The 22427-nt window shown below is 45.3% G+C and overlaps 1 protein-coding gene across 1 annotated transcript; it reads left to right on the plus strand.

Annotated features, from left to right (window-relative positions):
- The first annotated feature begins 2651 nt into the window (after nt 1-2651).
- Nucleotides 2652-17430, plus strand: RAC3 (Rac family small GTPase 3). The gene is made up of 6 exons (XM_044296832.1): nt 2652-2804; nt 6455-6526; nt 8997-9114; nt 11829-11891; nt 14639-14798; nt 16566-17430. Exons 1-6 carry the CDS (start codon nt 2770-2772, stop codon nt 16694-16696), a joined length of 579 nt encoding a protein of 192 aa, XP_044152767.1. The 5' UTR covers nt 2652-2769; the 3' UTR covers nt 16697-17430.
- Nucleotides 17431-22427: the final 4997 nt, after the last annotated feature.

Consider the following 22427-nt stretch of genomic DNA (forward strand, 5'->3'; position numbering starts at 1 on the left):
CGTCTCCTTCTCCCTGGCTGTAGCGCGGTCCAATCACAGGGGAGCTCGTCACAGCCAGGGAGAAAAAATAAATACCTTCTCCCTGGCTGTGACGCTCTGCGCTGTGATTCAGATGCAGTCTCCTCCCCATTGCTCCGAGCGGGAGAATATACCGGGGGGCCACAGCGGGCGACCGGAGCAGCGCCCAGTAATAATAGTAAGTGCAGGGACATCGCTGGGCGCCGCCCTACATGTCCTGATAGTTAGTTTACAATGTTTGGACCCATGAAAGGTCCTCTACCTTCATTGGTGGCGCAGTGTGCCCGCCGTCTCTCTCTTCTTATTGGCAGCAGCAGCGGCACAGGGGGAGGGAGAGAGTGACTCCTTCTCTCCTGTGCCGCTGAGGGAACATGAGCGCACTGACAGCAGCGCGCTCATGTTCTGTGATGCTAATTCTGTGCAGCATGGCAGCCTAGTATCGATAAATGTCAGATCCCGGTATCGATATTTCTTTATATTATATTGCTGTTTATATTTTATATTGTATTACTCCTGAAGAAGGGGGTGTCTTTAAACCCCCGAAACACGTTATGTGCCGTGCTGTCTACCTAATAAAAAAGAATTTTGATCAGACGCGGGAGGGGGGAAGATATTAGATCCATCTAATATAGTTCTCTGATCTTCCACCCCCTGGCGCCCGCCATCTCGACATCTCATATATTACGGGCACCACCCCTAATATTTATCAGATGCTATAACCTCTTTTTGCACATTTTTTTCTTTTTCTCCCACTATTCCCATCTCAGACATTGAGGGCATATTGCTCGGATATGCCAGCAAAGTCAGATAAGTGCAGGACCCACTCCTATCTCCAGAACAAGGCCCCCTGAAGTGAAGGGGAGTGCACGGCGCATGCGTGACACCACTCCATTCGCCACTAAGGGACTGCCAGAAATAGCCGAGCCAACGCTCATTTATTTTCAGACCTTCCATAGCGGTGAACAGAGGGCGGCTGCGCATGTGCGGTGCACTCCACTTCACTTTGAGTACTCCGTTCTAGAGATTCTAAGAGGTGGGACCTGCACCTATCTAACACTGATGGCATATCCTAGCGATGTGCCATCAATGTCTGAAACAGGTCGGCCCCTTTAATTGTACATGTGTAAAGGAACTGAGGGACCTGGCCATGTCCACTCCGCCTCTCCCTTCCCTGCTGGACAGGCTTTGCCTATGGACAGGGGTGATGCTGCTGTTTCTTGAAGAAAGGTGGCCATGTTTTTGTGATCCTTTTAAAGGGGTTGTACCACAATGGACATTTATCACCTGTTCATAGATTAGGTGATAAATCGCCGATCGCTGGCCTCGTGCTCAGCTGTTTCCATCAGCCCTGTAGACATTGCATGGCAAATCATACTTTGTGTGAAGCTAGGACCCCAAAACCAAACCCCTTTTTAACCATGACTGGTATTTTTTGTTAAAAAAGAATACAACCCTAATTGTGGGGGGTCTCAGCACTCAGACCCCCACCGATCTAAAGTTTAGATATGTCTCTGACATATACTTTTTTTTTTATAGTTAGTGACCCTCTAATTTTGGTCCTCAGCCATGATTGAGCAGCTTGCCATCTCTTTCTTGCTATTTTTTTTGGGGGGGGGGGGGTCGGTGTTGAGCTGTTGTACCCCATAGTCATCATGTTGCAGCCATATGGCGACATACATACATTTACCGATGGCACAGGCGCAATGCTTTTTTAATAAGTCACAGAATATAAAATTACTATATGGCGCAACCTGTGGTAATGTCACCAAGCAATATGGTAGCCTTTATAAATCTATAAACACGGAAAAAATAATTTAATATTTTTCAGATATTTTCAGTATTCTCGTCTATTTCCGCCACCATTTGGACTGACACTCGGCTATTTTCGCCACCTTAGTCATTTCATCGCTTCACTGTCCTCGGCCTGACACTCGGCTATTTCCGTCTCTATTCATTTCTATAGTCCACGTCTCGTCTATTTCCGCCACCATTCGGACTGACACTCGGCTATTTTCGCCACCGTAGTCATTTCATCGCTCCACTGTCCTCGGCCTGACACTCGGCTATTTTCGCCACCTTAGTCATTTCATCGCTTCACTGTCCTCGGCCTGACACTCGGCTATTTCCGTCTCTATTCATTTCTATAGTCCACGTCTCGTCTATTTCCGCCACCATTCGGACTGACACTCGGCTATTTTCGCCACCGTAGTCATTTCATCGCTCCACTGTCTTGTCTGCATTCTGCTGTCCTCGGACTGACACTCGGCTATTTCCGTCTCTATTCATTTCTATAGTCCACATCTCGGCTATTTCCGCCACCATTCGGACTGACACTCGGCTATTTTCGCCACCGTAGTCATTTCATCGCTTCACAGTCTTGTCTGCATTCTGCTGTCCTCGGCCTGACACTCGGCTATTTCCGTCTCTATTCATTTCTATGGTCCACCACGTCTCGTCTATTTCCGCCGCCGTTCGGAATGACACTCGGCTATTTTCGCCACCGTAGTCATTTCATCGCTCCACTGTTTCGTCTGTATCCTGCTGTCCTTGGGCTGACGCTCGGCTGTTTCCGTCTCCCTGACGGGTACGGTCTTCGCCTCGACTGTTTCCGAAAGCATTCGGATTGACGACGTTCGGCCATTTCCGTCGACGTTCGGATGTGTCAGTTCTCATCCCTTCGGCTCCTCCAGGCTTCCCAGCTCCCGGTATCTCCGGTGTTTTGCCTTCAGCCGGATCACATTCACCCGTGAGATGCAGGCCATCAAATGCGTGGTAGTGGGAGATGGGTGAGTGGTTATAGAGGCGCCGTGCTGTGTGTATACACCCGCCGGGTGTGTGGTGATGCAGAGGCGGAGCCCCCGGGTGTCATCACCCTGGCTGCACCCACAATACTGTACGGGTCATGTATGTGCACCGGGTGCCCCGTCCGTATAGCCGGCGCAGATGTCTTCACACCCCGTGTGCCCCCATTACATCACTACATGCAGAGGGGCGCTCACCTGGGTGTACACCGGCTGTACTGGCAGGGTACATGGTATGTCAGTGTCGGACTGCGGTGCCTAGGGCCCACCGGTAAAATGTATTGTGGGGGCCCATTCATATATTACCTGCTCACACAGCAGCAAGATGCTACCAGATGATTGAATATGGGGGTCCGTGCAGCGACTGAAGGTAGGTCCTGGGGAGAAGAGGACACTGGTGGCTTTCCTCTATACCTAGAAGTCTTCTCCGCCCGGATCGGGGCTATAATAATAAACTGGGGAGTTTCTATAATAATCTATCACGTTTTCTATATGAACATAGTCCGGTTATAGTGCTGTACATAGTAAGTATGTATATAGTGCAGTAAGGCTACTTTCACACTAGCGGCAGGACGGATCCGACAGGCTGTTCACCCTGTCGGATCCGTCCTGCCGCTATTTCGCCGTGCCGCCTTGACTATAATGGGGACGGGGCGGAGCTCCAGGCGCAGCATGGCAGTGCACGGCGAGAGGTCGCCGGACTAAAAGTACTGCATGTCCGACTTTTTAGTCCGGTGGCCTCTCACCATGCACTGCCATGCTGCGCCTGGAGCTCCGCCCCATTTCCATAATAGTCAAGGCGGCACGGCGAAATAGTGGCAGGATGGATCCGACAGGGTGAACAGCCTGTCGGATCCGTCCTGCCGCTAGTGTGAAAGTAGCCTAAGTCTACTGTGTTATGTGCCACTTGTGCAGGGGGGTGGGAGACCAGGGGCCCACCGGGGATTCATCTGCACCTCTGTGGGCCAGTCAGAGCCTGTGTACAATATATTATACAGTATATTATATGGTATGTCCTTGTACAGTATATTATACAGTATATAATTATAAGATAGGTCATTATACAGGATATTATTATATAATAAGTCATTATACAGGAATTTATATGGTGTATTATATAGTATGTCATTGTACAAGATATTATTATAGGTCATTATACAGGATTTTATTATATGATAAGTCATTGTACAGTATATTACATGATGTCATTGTACAGTATATTACATGATGAGTCATTGTACAGTATATTATATAAGTCATAGTACAGTATATTACATGATGAGTCATTGTACAGTATATTATATAAGTCATAGTACAGTATATTACATGATGAGTCATTGTACAGTATATAGTATATGATATAGTATCTTATATAAGTCATAGTACAGTATATTACATGATGAGTCATTGTACAGTATATAGTATATGATATAGAATCTTATATAAGTCATAGTACAGTATATTACATGATGAGTCATTGTACAGTATATTATATAAGTCATAGTACAGTATATTACATGATGAGTCATTGTACAGTATATAGTATATGATATAGTATCTTATATAAGTCATAGTACAGTATATTACATGATGAGTCATTGTACAGTATATAGTATATGATATAGTATCTTATATAAGTCATAGTACAGTATATTACATGATGAGTCATTGTACAGTATATAGTATATGATATAGTATCTTATATAAGTCATAGTACAGTATATTACATGATGAGTCATTGTACAGTATATAGTATATGATATAGTATCTTATATAAGTCATAGTACAGTATATTACATGATGAGTCATTGTACAGTATATTATACGGTATGTCATTGTACAGTATATTATACAGTATGATTATATACTGATTATATATGATTACATGCTGGTACATTATAACACACATTCTAGAATAACACATGTTCATCTACATTATAACACACGTGTTCATATATGTACATTATAACACATGATCATGTATGTCCATCCTCAATTTTACAGATGACCATAGATTATAATGTTGAATGTTGGCCGACATATGCACCTTTAGTGAAAGGATTAAACTGATAAAATATACTGTGAGTCATTGTAACTTCCCAAGGCTGCGTTCACACATGATGTCGTTTTTTCGGGCGGATCTGTGCAACATATTCTAGTCCAGTACAAGGGAGGGGGAGTCGCCCTGTATGTGGCATTCTTAGGTCTCTCCCATTACAATACGGAGGTCGGAACCTGTGGTAAACTCCATGTGTGAGTCTGGCCTACGGGCTCTGCTCTCTCTGCAGCCGCCGCGACCTCTCCGCTTTGACTGACAGGGTCAGGTGTGATGACGTTTTCACTGCCTAGCCCTGTCAATCAAAGTGGAGAGGGCGCGACGAGAGCAGAGCCCCTAGGTGCAACCGAAACACCCCCTTTCCTAGAAGCTCATTTGCATACAGCGAACATGCAACCTACACCCATATGGTATCGTTTTACTAGTACTGACCCAGAGAACGAAGGGCACGGGTCATTTTTGCCGCATAGGAAACCCTGTAGGGGCAAAACCCGTAAAACTGTGGTGGAATTCAGCCCATTTGGATTTTTTTTTCCCCGCTTCCCACTACATTGTATGAAATGGTATTAAATGGTGGCATTAGAAAGTACAACTTGACCCACAAAAAAATAAATAAAAAGCCCTCATACGGCTATGTGAATGGGAAAATCTAAAAGTTATGGCTCTGTGAAGACAGGGAAGAAAAATGAAAAAATGAAAAAACCTCTGGTATCCAAAGGGTTAAAGGGGTTTATGACCGAGCAATGGGATATGTTGTAGTTGGATCCAGAGATTGGAACCCCTGCAATTAAACAAATCATAAATGTGCTATCAAAGCATGGTGTCCTCCTCAGTCTACAGTCCCACAGCCCACCCCTTCTATAGTAGCCTCTCACCCGTCCATTATCCACGCCCAATCCCCAGGCTGTTTTGACGCCCACTCCCTGGTAAGAAGGCCCTGCTTCTCTAATCACCCTATGACATGTCTGCCATCCTCCCGGTTCATTGCTGAGGAGGCCCGATCCCTCATCCCTGGGCTGTGACAGTCATCCCTCAGTCAACAGGGCAGGCAACATGGCGGCAGATACCGAATATTAAGGGGGAGAGTTATCAAACTGGTGTAAAGTAGAACTGGCTTAGTTGCCCATAGCAACCAATCAGGTTCCACCTTTCATTTTCCAAAGCAGCTGTTAAAAAATTAAAGGTAGAATCTGATTGGTTGCTATGGGTAACTAAGCCAGTTCTACAGTTTGATAAATCTCCCCCTAAATTAATTTTAGGCCATTTATTTTATATGTAAATAAGGCCTCATGCACACAACCGTATTCGTTTTGCGGTCAGCGAATCGCAGATCCGCAATATACGTATGTGGTCATTTGTGCAACTGCATTTTTTGCAGATCATCTGTGTGCCTTCTGTATCCGTCCGTCCGTTCTGCAACAAGATAGAGTATGTCTGCAAAATGGGGACCACGGGCCCATTGAAGACAATGGGTCTGCAAAAAAAATATGGACGGCACACAGACCACAAAACGGATAGGAAGCCTCAATATATTATGACGTCGTTTGTGTGAACGCTGACGCTTGTGTCTTCTCCTCAGAGCCGTGGGGAAAACCTGTCTCCTGATTAGCTACACGACCAATGCCTTCCCTGGTGAATACATCCCGACCGTGTGAGTAGTCAGACATTGCCGTGTTCGAGGACCAGAAACATGGTGTGAGGGGTTAAAGCCTAATTCCACTCAAACCTAAACACATGGATGTTATTCTACATGTGGATCTCCCCTTTACTTCAACCAGGAGATATAAGGAGCTACATGTAGTTAAAGTAGCACTCCCACAAAAAAAATGTATTCTCTGACCAGTGACTGTATTTGTTAGTTATAACCTCCCTTCCAATCCTCAGCTGTGTCATGTGATGGCACATTTATGAAGAACGGCTTTTTACGGTGGTCTTAGTTCCCCCTCTGCGCTGCTATTCGATACATCTAATTTATGACAAGACGTGCACCTCCTCATAAATTAGGCGCATCTGTGGCAGTCCGTGCCAGGGGCTGGCATTGTTTTTAGCAAACATTTGCACCTGTTTCTAGGTGTAAAGGTGAGTAAATGAACAGCTCCCAACACGCCCCCGCCCATGTCACGCCCATCTGGCAGACATGGCGCACGTCTAACAGTGTGGCAAGTCTCAAAGGAATAAATAGAGAAGAAACTGACTTCCTGTCCTGTGTCAGTTGGAGGCCAGAGTGCTGGTCACATGACACAGCTGAGGATCAGAAGGGAGGTTATAACTCACAAATACAGTCACTTGTAAAAAGATTACCTTCACTACAGTTTACATCATGGACTTTTCAATTTTTTTTTTTTTTTGTGTGGGAGTGCTACTTTAAAGGAGCCCTCACTCTGTAGAGCTGCCCTGGGGTCTTCTCATGTCCATATGAACTTTTGGGTTGTATAGAGATCATAAAGGGAAGAGCCCCCCCCCCCCCCCCCCCCACCTCCCTCAAACTCCTTCTATGAGTCAGAACAAGCGGCTCTCGTACATGGCTTCCCCTGCTGTAATCAGCTGGGTGCGGACCCTGGGGTGAAGGGAAAACTCATTTAAAGAAAACCCGTCAGCAGGATCAACACCACTACACAAGGCATGCTGCTTGGCATGCTCAAGAAAGAAGATGCAAGCACTGGAAAGCTGAGGTGCACCGAGGGGCTAAGCCCTGCACCCCTTAGTGCACTGAAGCCCTCCTTTGCATAAACAATTTAGGGCATGTTTTGCAACGTTTTAAACACTACTTGCGCAATAATTTTTGCGCAAGTGGTGTTTCTTCACCAGCCTTGCCACTTTCCCCAAAAAGAGGGTGTGGCCAGCAACCCCATCACAATTAACATCGTTTATGCCAGTTTTCCAGAATGGATTGCCAGAATCCGTGCCTAATTTATGACGAGGCATACGCCCCCATCCAGCAGTGCCCCTGGTTGTCGTAGACGGGTGTACACCGCCAGTCTATGATAAATCTGGCCCTAAGGCCTCCTGCACACGAATGTGTGCGCCCCGTGGTCGTGGGCCGCAATGCACGAACACAGTCTGTGGGGCAGCGGATTGCGGACCCATTCACTTTAATGGGTCCGCGATCCTGCCATTCCGCAAAAAGATAGGACATGTTCTATCTTTTTGCGGAATGGATGTACGGGTCGAAACCCCACGGAAGCACCCCGTAGTGCTCCCGTAGGGTTCCGTTCTGTGCTTCCATTCCGTACCATTCCTCATCTCCGGATTTGCAGACCTATTGAAGTGAATGGATCCGCATCCGTGATGTGGAACGCACACGGAACGGTGCCCGTTTATTGCGGATCCGCAAATGCGGTCCTCAATCTCGCCACGGAGCGCACACGTTCGTGTGCCGGAGGCCTAAGTCTTTTTTAAGAAATGTCACTAAATGATCTATGTTAGGGCTCATGCACACGACCACGCAGTTTTTTTGCGGTCCACAAATTGCGGATCTGAAAAACACGGATGTGTTTTCCGCAAGTTTATCAAAACTGGTGTAAAGGAAAACTGGCTTAGTTGCCAAAGCAACCAATCAGATTCTACCTTTCATTTTTCAGTGCTCATTTGGAAAATGAAAGGTGGAATCTGGTTGGTTGCTATGGGCAACTAAGCCAGTTTTACTTGACACCAGTTTTGATAAATCTCCCCCAATGTTATGATTGCATTTCCGGGACCGTCCGCGGCCTGGCTGACCCGAACTCACTGCATTATATGACCTTTCATGCTGTGAGCTCCAGCCTGATCATGCATAGTTGCAAATTCGGGCTGTCCCGTGCCGAAAATGGGCAGTGCTAATGATAACCCCACCCATAAATTGGCACTTCCGGTCAGAGTTCGGCGTTACCAGGGAGCTGGGTTTTCAATTTCCTGATTTTTTCCAACCTAAACGTTGGTAAGTAACGTTGTGGTCTGCAAAAAATACATTGCATCCATGTTGCTCCCGCCTAGAAAACACCCACTTATGGGCGTCTAATGCAGTGAGTTGAGTCAGCTGGGCTGCGGTCGGTCCAGGAAATGCGGCCATCACACACACCGTGCTTCACATAGGGCCTCTGCATGCCCCTCCATTATCATTTATTACAATGTTCTTCACACAGGTTCGATAATTACTCTGCCAATGTGATGGTTGATGGAAAACCAGTCAATCTTGGTCTTTGGGACACGGCCGGTCAGGAAGATTATGACAGACTCCGGCCATTGTCCTACCCTCAAACGGTGAGTGAGCGGAGGTTCTTGACACTGAGTAAAGGAGAATCTGTCTTTGTTGCCCATAGCAACCAATCACAGGTCAGCTTTCATTTCTTTTTCTTCTCTTGGTAAATGAAAACAGCACTCTGATTGGTTGCTATGGGCAACAACCACAGTTTCTGTTTAGACAGAGATATAGATCTGCCCCAAGGTTTAAAGGGGTTGTCCCATCTTGGATATTGGGGGTCCCACCTCTGGGACCCGCACCTATCCTTAGAACGGAGCCCACAAAGTGCAGGAGGGCACACCGCGTAAGTGCGGCCATTAGTCCATTAACTTCTATAGGGCTTATGAAAAAAGCCAAGCCACCGCTTGGCTATTTTCGGCGCTCCCATAGGAATGAATGGAGGGCGGCTGCGCATGCACGGTGAGCCCTCCAGCACTTTGCGGGCTCCGTTCTAAGGATAGGTGCAGGTCCCAGAGGTGGACCCAAGATGGGAATAATCAAAACATTTGCTTGAATTATATTTTTTTTCACATTTTCTAAACGCTTTTAAAAAAATGTATTATGTCCCAATAGGGAACTTGGACATGCAGTCCTCCAATCGCCCAAATTAAACAGTGTACAATACTTGTCTTTTAGGACTTATGCACATGAACGTGTGTCGGCCGGACCCGTGCTGCGGACCACAAATTGCAGTCTGCAATGCATTGTCACCGACCGTAGGGCCGCCGTATGAGTAGGCAGGACCCCACATGAACGGGTTCAAGTGAAGCTGTTTGCAGGCTGCAATATGGGCGCGGCGGGACAACAGCAGTGAGCATGAGCCCTTAGGCCTCTTTCACACGAGCGGGACGGATTGGCTCCGGATGCATTCAGGGTGTGTTCGGTGAATCTCGCACCATTTTGCAAGCAAGTTCAGTCAATTTTGTCTGCGATTGTGTTCAGTGTTTTTTACGTGCGGGTGCAATGCGTTTTGATGCGTTTTTCACGCGTGTGATAAAAAAACTGAAGGTTTACAAACAACATCTCTTCTATGTAGCCAGGGCTGCGTGAAAAACACAGAATAAGGCCTCATGCACACGACCATTGTGTGTTTTGCGGTCCGCAAATTGTGGATCCGCATAACACGGATAGCGTCCGTGTGCTTTCCGCAATTTACGGAATGGCACGGACAGCCTTTAATATAACTGCCTATTCTTGTCCGCAAAGCGCTGACAAGATTAGGACAGGTTATATATTTTTTGGGTGGACCACGGAACGGAGCAGCGGATACGGACAGCACACGGAGTGCTGTCAGCATCTTTTGCTGCCCCATTGAAGTGAATGGGTCCGCATCTGAGCCGCCAAAACTGCGGCTCGGATGCGGACCAAAACAACATCTGTGTGCATGATGCCTATAGAACATGCTGCGTTTTTCACGCAACGCAGAACTGATGCGTGAAAAAAACGCTTATGTACACAGACACATTGAAATGAATGGGTCAGGATTCAGTGCGGGTGCTATGCGTTCACGTCACGCATTGCACCCGCGCAGAAAACTCGCTCTGGGGGAAAGGGGCCTTAGGCCTCTTTCACACGAGCGTGACGGATTAGGTCCGGATGTGTTCAGGGTGCGTTCAGTGAAACTCGCACTATTTTGCAAGCAAGTTCAGTCAGTTTTGTCTGCGATTGCGTTCAGTTGTTCATTTTTTTCCGCACGGGTGCAATGCGCTTTGATGCGTTTTTCACGCGTGTGATAAAAAACTGAAGGTTTACAAACAACATCTCTTAGCAACCATCATTGAAAAACGCATCGCACTTGCTTGCGGATGCAATGCGTTTTTCACGCAGCCCCATTAACTTCTATGGGGCCAGGGCTACGTGAAAAACGCTGAATATAGAACATGCTGCGATTTTCACGCAACTCAGAACTGATGCGTGAAAAACAACGCTCATCTACACAGCCCCATTGAAATGAATGGGTCAGGATTCAGTGCGGGTGCTATGGGTTCACGTCACGCATTGTACCCACGCAGAAAACTCGGTCGTGTGAAAGGGGCCTAAGGCCTGTACCTGGCAGACTTGGAGGCTGTTGTTATGCCCAAGTTCCCCTAGCAACGACGGAGCGCCATACATAGTTGCCAACAGTCCTGAGTTTGCAGGAATTGTCCATAAATGGGTGGTCCTGCCCAATTTGGGGACGTACTCGGGGTATACTTGGTTGTATTTTACCAACCACAGTCTTGGTAAGTATGGATCGCATTGGGTCGGGGATGATGGGGAGAGAGAGGGAGGCATCAGTATCCTATAGTGGTCGTAAGAGCGGGGGGCCAGCTGAATAATGCACTCATGTCGTAGTGCCATGGCCTCAGCATAATAAGGGAGCGAAAGGGTTAAAGTGCAGCGGGATGTGTAATCCTAGACGTGGCTTCACTCGACAACCATAGCTGATCGGCAGGGTGACAGAACCTGGACCCATCACTGCACCCGCTGCCCTTTCGCTCCCTTATGACGCCGCAGGAAAGGCACTACATGCTGGCTGTTCAGATAAATGGCCGCCTATGTAATACATGAATACGCAGGGTCCGCCAGCACTTACAGCGTATATTGGTGGGTTGGTATAGGAAGAGCCCCCCTTTAACTCAGTTCTCACAGTGAACTAAAGAACAAGTAAACCATAAATCCAGCTGTAATGCAGAACTAGAGCCGCTCATATCATCCCGTGTATGTCTCACGTCGTCACTCTTGTCTCCTGCAGGATGTCTTCCTGATATGCTTCTCCCTTGTCAGTCCGGCTTCGTTTGAGAACGTCAGAGCGAAGGTAATAAGCGGCAAATATAAGATTTTTCTGAAAATACAACCAACAGAGGGAAGGAGAGGGATTTCAGACCACATCTTAAAGGAGTTTTCCGATATCTTTTAACTGATAGGATAGGTCATCAGTATCTGATCTGGGGGAGTCTGACATCTGGGACCCCGGCCGATCTGATGTTTGACCCTGGGTTCACACCTGAGCATTCTGAAAGGAGCGCTCTGTATACAATCGCGCATACAGAGACAAGCGAACGCCCATTGTCGCGCGTTCCCGAAAGTCTATGTACGGCAACGCGCGACAAAACGCCCGCGATCCATCACCATGGTGATGGATCATGTGATGACCGGAGTGACGTCATCACGGGTCCTGTTCATGTAATTAATGCTCACCCCAGGTTCTGTTCAGCAAAGGAGACAGAAGGAGATGCCGGGCTACGCGAACAAGTGGACTAAGGCGAGTTAAATTATTTTTCATTTTTTTAACCCCTCCAGCGCTATTTGACTATGCATTCTCTATTCAGAATGCTATTATTTTCTGAAAATAATAATGATCGGGTCTCCATCCCGATCGTCTCCTAGCAACCGTGCGTGAAAATCGCACCACATCCGCACTTGCTTGCGATTTTCGCGCAATCCCATTCATTTCTATGGGGCCTGCGTTACGTGAAAAACGCACAAAATAGAGCATGCTGCGATTTTCACGCAACGCATAAGTGATGTGTGAAAATCACTGCTCATGTGAACAGCCCCATAGAAATGAATGGGTCGGTATTCAGTGTGGGTGCAACGCGTTCAACTCACGCATCGCATCCGCGCGGAATACTCGTCCGTGTGAAAGGGGCTTAAAGGTACTCGTTGGACTTTCGGCCCCTTTACGCACCTAGGCTGCAAAAAAGTGTCACACGTGTGGTATCGCCATACTCAAGAGAAGTAGGGCAATGTGTTTTGGGGTGTATTTTTACATAGATCCATGCTGGGTGAGAAAAATATCTCTGTAAATTGACAACTTTGTATAAAAAAATTAAAAAAGTTGTCATTTACAAAGAGATTTCTCACACACAGCATGGGTATATGTAAAAATACACCCCAAAACACATTGCCCTACTTCTTCTGAGTATGGCGATACCACGTGTGACACTTTTTTGCAGCCTAGGTGCATAAAAGGGTCCAAATTCCAATGAGTACCTTTAGGATTTCACAGGGCATTTTTACGCATTTGGATTTCGTGAGGGGTATGGTGAGTTCATGTAAGATTTTATTTTTGGTCACAAGTTAGTGGAATATGAGACTTTGTAAGAAGAAACAAACAAAATAAATCTATTTCCGCTAACTTGTGCCAAAAAAATAAATAAAATCTTCTGTGAACTCGCCATGCCCCTCAAAAGTGATCTTTATAGCGCTGCAGCGATTTTATGGTGTTTTTGCAGAAAAAAAAACATTTCTGTCACTGCGGTGGGGCGGACTGAACTCAAGTGTGGGCACAAGATCAGGCCTGATTGGGCGAACACTGCGTTTTTGTAGAGCCTAAGGTGACCCTAATGTACTGTATAGATCTGATTGCGATCAGTCTTGATCACTTACAGATACTATATAGTACTAGTGCTGATTAGCGACAGCGATGACGCTAATCAGTGACTGCGGTGCGGTGGGCTGGGCACTAACTACCTAACAAGTAGCTAACTAACTGGCGGTGATAAGGGACCCTTACAGGGGGGGGTCATCAGGGAGTCTATATGGGGTGATCAGGGGTTAATAAGTGACGGGGGGGGGGTGTAGTGTAGTGGTGATTGGTGCTACTTACAGAGCTGCCTGTGTCCTCTGGTGGTTGATCCAAGCAAAAGGGACCACCAAAGGAGCAGGTAGCAGGTATATCAGACGCTATTTACAAAATAGAATCTGACATACCTATTTGATTGGTTATTTAAAAAATCTACAGTCTGCCAGCCAATGATCGCTGCTGGCAGGCTGTAGTTAAACTTCTATACTGCGCAATCCTGTGAGCGCACGTTCACAGGAAATCTCAGGTCTCACGAGATGACGCCAATAGGCGTCACTGAGACCTGACAGCGCTGCCGTCCGGACGCCTATCGGCGTTACCGTGACGGCGAGTGGTTAAAGGGGTTCTCCTGGCTACAGATATTGATGACTACCTCTCTTCATTTATTCTCAGGATATGTCACCAATATCAGACTGGTGGGGGTCTGACTGCCAGCACCTCACCAGTCAGGTGTGTTGGGCAGATTTGGCGCCGGAAACTAGACAGTGTATGGAGTGGAAGCAGTAGTGTAATTTCCGGTGCCAGCATTCTGCACTGCTCCATTACCCCATCACAGTCACTATACCATCTACAGAGCAGTGCTCCCCTCACAGTATAATTTCCCACTCTACGGATGCCTGAAACAGCTGACCAGTGGGGGTGCCGAGTGTCGGACCCCAACAGATCTGATATTGATTACGTATCCTGAAGATAGACCATCAATATCTGTAGCCAGGACAACCCCTTTAAAACAGTTCATAAGGTGCCAGGCTTCCTGGACGGCCAGCAAATTGTCCATAAATTACCAAATGGGACGGTAGGCTGGGAACAGTCTTTGGGTTCATGTTGTAGGGCATCCAAAAAATCCTGCACAAAGGGGAGATGTCATAAGAGGTACAAAGCTGTTTCCTCTGTGAAAGGGCCAGAATCAAGTTTTACGCAAATCTCTGACATGCATAAACAACCTTAATCACACATAACTGTACGTTTATTTCCAGTGGTATCCAGAAGTACGGCACCATTGTCCTAACACCCCCATCATTCTGGTGGGTACCAAACTGGATCTGAGGGATGACAAAGACACCATTGAAAGGCTGAGGGACAAAAGGCTATCTCCGATCACATATCCCCAGGGTCTAGCCATGGCTCGAGAAATAGGTAAGATAAATGTATCCCAGAGGGAGGAGGATAAAACCTGGTGTAGGATGCATTCTTCACTTTATCTTACCATATCACTTCCCCCTCTCACAGTGAAGAGCTGGTGGTAAACAGTCACATAGGTTCAATTTTTTATTTATTTTACTCCATAACTCTGCAGAGATGTTATTTCTTTACATATGTCTAGAGTGCGGCCCTGTCAAACGGCATTCCATAGCTCAGCTTCCTGGACTTGAAGTGTGGCATATTGGGTTGGGATGGAGGCTGTGGGCCTGTTTATTATAACCATGATACCACAGCTTTACATAGTATGCTGCCATGCATGATGGGAGCCCCCCCCCCGAAGTTCCAATCCGACTCCTGTGTAGTCAGATCATTTACATAAAATTATTTATATTTTGGGAATTTTTATATTCCCATGGTAGGTCCTCCTTAAAGGCTCTTCTGGGAGTTAAAAAAATGATCCAAAGTAAAAAAATAAAAAATAAATCATTATTCACCTGTTAAACACTCTGCGGTTCCAGCATCGGCACTCCATTGTTCCCCACTAGAGGTTACATACATGTGACCACTGAAGCCAATCATTGTAATTCACATGGGAGTACATGACTGACGCTATCACTACAGGACAAGTAAACCAAAGACAGGGGGTTCAATTCAGCTGTTGGGTCGCCCTCCTACTTGAGGCTACCGTGTTGTGATGGACCCAATAGTGTAGGGAAGAGTTTGCTGTAAAGTTGGTAAGTGGGCTTATACATGCTGATCAAGACCTAACTCATGTTCACATGCCTGATTCCCTTGCTGCCCCCGTATGCAGTTGGCTGAGCATATGTCACGATCAGTGTGGGGGGGAAACTCCACACTGAACACAGGAGGGAAGGGGAACAGTAACTGGAAACTAGGGTAGAAACAGGTCACCTCCTAGACAACCCTAATCCGGGCCTTGACTACCTATCAATATGAATAGACCTTGAAAGTAGGAATATTAATATGCAGTATACCTAGGCCCTGATTTCCCTATAAGGCCCTGGAATAGGTTTAGGACCAAAGACAACCCATTCCTCCTCAGATGGACGAATTGAAGTCTCTATCTTAGGCCCAGATACAACAATAGGGAATACAACAAGTACAAACAAACGCTACACTTAACTTCTGTAGAGATAGAAGAACAGGAACAACAGAGACGACCTCACACCAGCTTAGCCAAACCCAAATGAAGCTATCTACCGCATAGTCAGAAGGGTGGGGTCAGACTATAAAGGGTAGAAGTGATGACCACTGAGCAACAGCTGAGAAAAGGGGAAGTGGTCATTAACCCCATCAACACTGAAACAAGAGAAATCAAGGAGGCAGTTAGATTCCTCCACGCTCAGACAATCTCCTTGATTTCCTGACATCAGTCACTTGAGGGACCGTGACAGCATACATGTGTTTCAGTCGCAAGAGGGGGAAAGGATAATTCAGGAACCTCTGGTATCCGCTTCTATCTGTTAAGAAAAAAGAATTGGACACGTTGAAGCCCAACAGCCCAATCCTTCTTTCCCTGACATCTACTGTTGATGTAGAGTTGGGAAGCCCCAAGTAATCTAATGTGTTTGGCCACCTTAAAAAAATGGCTAAATAGAATTACAGAACAGAACTATAGCTATGGGGTTTTCATTATGGGTGGGACTTCTAGGTGCTCTTGAAATGATGTGTCCCAAGTCATCTAGATTTGGGTTGCACAACTGGTAACCAGTTGGTGACTATGATTATTCTGTGTGTAAGGTTCCGTCAAGTACTTGGAGTGCTCGGCCCTCACCCAGCGTGGTCTGAAGACTGTGTTCGACGAAGCTATCCGCGCTGTCCTCTGTCCTCCCCCTGTGAAGCGACCTGGCAAGAAATGTACAGTTTTCTGAGCACCGATAGACTGGAAGCTGGACCAAACTCATACCATCTCTTTCCAAAGACGTGATTACCCCACCAAAGCGGAACGTGGGGTGGACGGAGACCTGCAGATGTTTTCCGTGGTTTAGTGTTTTGTGAATGTACGGAGCATGGGGTGGGAGGGGGATGGGTGACACAGCGAATCACTCGAGAGAAGGGTGACTTCTTCTATACTTCCAGTGCGAAGTGGTGGGTCTAGACTTGTGTGACCCCCTCCGCATGAATATGCGATACCTGTCACTGTGTATATGACACAGCAGTAGGATTCCTTTGGATGATATATGGACGGGTTCACCACCTGCAGTTAAACTTTACCGGGAGAGAAGGAGGGTGGTCTACCTGTGTCATGGTGCATTAATATTCACTGGCCATCAGTTCTTTCTATTGCATGGGGATAATGTCTGGTTTTCTTGTTCGATGTCCTGGTTACAAGAAATCTGTATTTAATGTTCTCAGTCTGGTATTAACTTGTGAGTATATAAACACCTTGTCGAGTCACGATACGTTCCGGCCAATGTACTGGAGGATAAAAACAGTATGGCGAATGTACAAGCTGTTTCTATAAAGTGGCACAGTTTAATATCAATGGGTGTACTTCTAATAACATTTTGTAAAAAAAACAAAAAAAAACTGGCGTTCGACTTATTGTCTCCTATTGTCTTTTTGATGGCATGTGACTTGAAATGAAAAGACTCAAATCCCAGGACTCATCGTTACCTGCATTCAGTTTAATGCTTCTACGTTCTTTGTTAAAGGGGCTTTACAATCTAGGTATGCCATAAAAGTATGATCAGTCAAGGTCCAACTGCTGCGAGACATCCATTATCCTAAAGCTGGCCATACACTTGGAGTTAGTGATCGGCGTTGTGGCCGATCAGTCGCCTGTGGGATCATTTGTACACTCGATTCCACCAGCAACATTGTAGAATAAACTAGCCGATCAGAGAGTCAATTTTCCCAAATAATCCATCAACAGAATGACAAATATCATCCGAAACTACAAGTATATGCTATACCTGGACAACGACACAGGAAATTTTCCAACCTGGACAATCACATTTTCATTGATCAGTCATTCACATTTATTTTATTTTTTAAATGTCCGGTCGGCTGAAATGGAAGAAACCTGCTATTTTGCCTAAATGTAGGCGCAAGTGGGGTTTCTGCTCGGCCCTCGCCACTTTCTGAAAAGGAAGGTTGGCAAAGCGCATACCTCGTCAAAGACCGGTTTTTGATAAATGACCCCCTGTGTTTTTTGTAGAGGTGTGATGTTTTTAACTCCCTTGGCACTTTTTAAAAATTTCAGTATGTTCTGGGTGAGCTGTTTTTCAGGCATTGAGCCATAGATTTTTCTATAGGAAAAATTTGTAACTCAAAGACCCCGCACCAAAAAAAAACAAAAAAAAAAAAAACACAACACTGAAAAATGCTTGAATTTTCATGTATGCCCCCAAAAAGCTACAGTGTGGTAGCACTCAAAGTGGTGTACATGCAGAGAGAGCAAAATGTACTCATTAGGGCTCATTTATCAAGCTTGCCTTTTTTGGGTGGAGTAAAAAAAAACAAAAAAAAAAAAAACAGGAGCATTGGCAATGCCAGCCTTCAATTTCTGCCTCATTTATTGTCTCTTAATAAATCAGGTTTTTCTTTTTTTGGTTTAAGTCTGCCATCTAGTGGTTGATTTCTTGTAAGACAGGTTCATATTCAATAAAACTGGTCTAATTAGTATGCGAATGAAAATGTGGCGCAGCTCACCACTTAAAACAGAGGCAGAAAAGTACACCGGCCCTGGAGTGGAGTAGAAATGAGACTGACTGTTTGTTTTTACGACTAAATCTGGCACAAAATAAGGTGCACCCCGCCTTAAAGATAGAAGGTCAGTGCGGAACGGAGGCACAGATCCCCACGGAAGCACTACAGAGCGCTTCCGTGGGGTTTCTCTCCGTGCCTCCACACCACAAAAAAATAGAACATGTTTTATGTTTTTTTGCAGTGCGGACGGATCACAGACCCATTCAAGTTGAATGGGTTTGGATCCGTCGTGGCAGCCGCACAACGGCCATATGAATGAGCCCTTACTTAGCATATTGCATTCTCCACTGATCCTGAGAATGAAGGTGTGGCACACTTTAAAATCTGCACGGAAAAAAAACAAAACGCAAAGTGTACATGAGATTTGTCTAATCTCATTTACTTTACTGGTACAGTATTATGCTGTGGTTTTTTCCACACAAAAATCTTCGTAAACTGCAACCTGTGCATTTAGGGTAGATTCAGACGGAAGATTTTTTCCTCTGCAGTTTTTCCTATGGACGCGCTCTAGGTTTAGCTCCACTGAATGGAACTAAACCACGAGGAAGCTCCCACTGTGGCTTATTGAAGGGTCAGAGCGGTTACCAATAGGAGGCAGTTTTCAGCGCATATTCAGCCCGGTTTTCAGCACCGAATCCGTACGGAAACTGTGCCCAAACTCCTCCGTCTGAACCTAAAGTTATCCTAAATGTCATAAAAGTCTCAAACCAAAACTGATCACAAGATCGATGGTGCCCTAATGTTATAAAGGTGACCACACATGCGGAGTTCCTCTGAGGTCAAGTGGAGCTACAGAAGGAGTACAATGGGGCACATTTACTATAGTGCAGTGATGGTGAACCTTTTAGAGACTGAGTGCCCAAAACTGCAACCAAATACCCACTTATTTATCGCAAAATGCCGACACGGCAATTTAACCTAAATACCAAAATAATATATCTTTCATGTCCTTTATTATTTATCTATAATAGATTAATAGCCTACATTTAATGTACTGCCTGTGCTGTTTATAGTGTGTCCTGGGGATGATGAATGGCAGGAAATATCTAAAGCATATTGCTATGCCATAGACTTTTTCCAGGGCGTGGGTGCCCACATAGAGGGCTCTGAGTGCCGCCTCTGGCACCCGTGCCATAGGTTCGCCATCACTGCTATAGTGTGTCTGTTTTCATGAGTAAAAAAACCTTTACCAACTGATTTTGCGCCTGTTTTGGAGACATTGTGCATCTTTTCAAACTTTTGCGTCCATTTTCGGACCCATTTATGTAGGTGCACAGGGCCAGTGCCCAAAACGAATGTAATACATGGAAATGGGGGGACTACAGGACCCAGAATGAAATTAATGTTAAAATTAGGGTTATTCACTTTAGAAAAAAGACGACTGAGGGGAGATCTAATAACTATGTATAAATATATCAGGGGTCAGTACAGAGCTCTCTCCCATCATCTATTCATTCCCAGGACTGTGACTGTGACGAGGGGACATCTTCTGCGTCTGGAGGAAAGAAGGTTTCTACACAAACATAGAAGAGGATTCTTTACGGTAAGAGCAGTGAGACTATGGAGATCTCTGCCTGAGGAGGTGGTGATGGTGAGTTCACTAAAAGAGTTCAAGAGGGGCCTGGATGTATTTCTGGAGCGTAATAATATTACAGGTTAGGCTACAATCACATGAACGTATTTTGTTTCCGTGTCAATCCTGTTTTTTTTTTCGCGGATGGGATGCAGACCCATTCATTTCAATGGGCCCACAAAAAGTGCAGCCAGCCCAGCGTGTGCTGTCCGCATCCGTATGTCTATTCCATAGCCCCGCAAAAAAAAAAAAATAGAACATTTCCTATTCTTCTCTATTTTGCGGACAAGGATAGGCATTGTTACAATAAATCCGCAAAAATAAACGGATGCAATACGGACGTCATCCTTTTTTTTGGGCGGACTCCAAAACACACATGGTTGTGTGAATCTAGCCTTATAGTTACTAGAATTCTGGAGAAGGGTTGTGGATATTCTGAATGCCTGATTGGAGTCGGGAAGGAAGGTGAAGAAAATTGGCCCCATGGGAGTTATTTTGCAATCCTCTGGATCAATACTACAAGATAGTAATTCAAACTGAATGTGCAACCATACTACAGTACGTTGGACACACCAGGTACTTGCCCTTGCTCTGGTCTGTTTTTAGGGCGAATAAAAAGAAAATGTCCTTTATATGTAGCATACATAATGTGTAACACCTCCCGTAGTTTTACTCTGGGTAGATTTTTATAGCTAGTGTTTGTTGAGATTACGGCTAGGTGTATATTCAGATTTCCCCCAATCACACCCATCCACTTCTTGTTTAATCCCTCCAGAACTAAGTCAATTTCGGCAACAACATTTTCATTTTTTTCCTCCTCAACTTCTAAGAGCCATAACTTTTTTTATTTTTTCCATCAATGAGTCTCAGTGAGGTACTTTTTTGATAATTTATTTAGTTCTATTTTTTGGGGAGGCGAGCTGACCAGAAAATGACTATTCTGGTATTAAAATTCACTGTGCAAAATAAATAATGTGATATTTTAATATTTCAAAGCATTTTCCGACTTAGTGATACAATTCTATTTCTTTTATCTTTTCTATTTTTACATAATAAATGGGGATAAGTTTAATTATTTTATTTTTTTTAGTCTTCCTAGGGGACTTGAATCTATGATCACTTGTACAATGCAGTGTAATAGCCCTGTATAGCAATGTATTGTGAGTTTACAAAAATCCTATCATGGCAGGACTGAGAGCCTTCACAAGGTCTCATGAAACTGCATCGAGGGAGGAAAACCGGGGTACAGAGGGAGCTTTGACTGTGACATCTGAGGAGTTAAAAGGCAGAATCAGAGTCATCTCTGATCCTGGCAGGTGCAGTTGGCTACTTTCACACTAGCATTAATATTTTCCGGTATTGAGATCCGTCATAGGGTCTCAATACCGGAAATAAACGCTTCCGTTTTGTCCCCATTCATTGTCAATGGGGACAAAACGTAACTGAACAGAATAGAACCCTCCAAAATGCATTCCGTTCCATTCTCATACCGGAGAGCAGCAAACCGCAGCATGCATTTTCTCTGACACAATATGCGACAATCGAAAAAGGAACCGTCCCCCATTGACTTTAAGTGGAGTTCATGATGGATCCGTCTTGGCTATGTTAAAGATAATACAACCGGATAAGTTCATAACGGATGCAGATGGTTGTATTATCAGTAACAGAAGCATTTTTGCTGAACCCGGCCGGATCCAGTAAAAACGCTAGTGTGACAGTACCCTTAGCTGTGTAACATTTCTCCTGCCCCTTATACTCCTCACAGAGCAGTAACTTACATGTACGACAAGGTGCACACAGGGGTTAAAATGACTCTTAAAAAGGTATTTGGTTGTTTTATTCTAATCATTTGACAAGTAAACTATGGGTATCTCTTAAACTGTTATCTTCTCAAAAAAAAGGCCAAATTCCCCTAAATGCTAAGAAATGAACATCTGTACAGTAAGTAAATGATGTCTAATTAAGTACATTATATTACAGAACACTTTTAGACAACCTTATGTTGCCATCATGTACCTGAGATATGGATTCTCCAAGCTGTAATCCTTTAGCACTGGCTAGCTTGGGGTGCAGAGTCTATGGGATGCCCTGGACTTTGCTGCAGGAAGAACCCCAGAACAGTCAAGGATTGGTTGCAGCAGCACTGATACAACTATCGTGTGGTCAGGAACACCGCCGAGAGTCGTCACTAGGAGAGTGGTTGGGATGCGACAGGACAAAGGAAAAGACAGGAGCGTAGTCAAGAATGGAGCCAAGGGTTAGATCCAGTAGTAGAACAAAAGGTAGAAGATGACAAGCTTATGGACAAGGCAGGAGCG

Source organism: Bufo gargarizans, chromosome 6, assembly GCF_014858855.1.
Source record: "Bufo gargarizans isolate SCDJY-AF-19 chromosome 6, ASM1485885v1, whole genome shotgun sequence".
Taxonomy (NCBI): domain Eukaryota; kingdom Metazoa; phylum Chordata; class Amphibia; order Anura; family Bufonidae; genus Bufo; species Bufo gargarizans.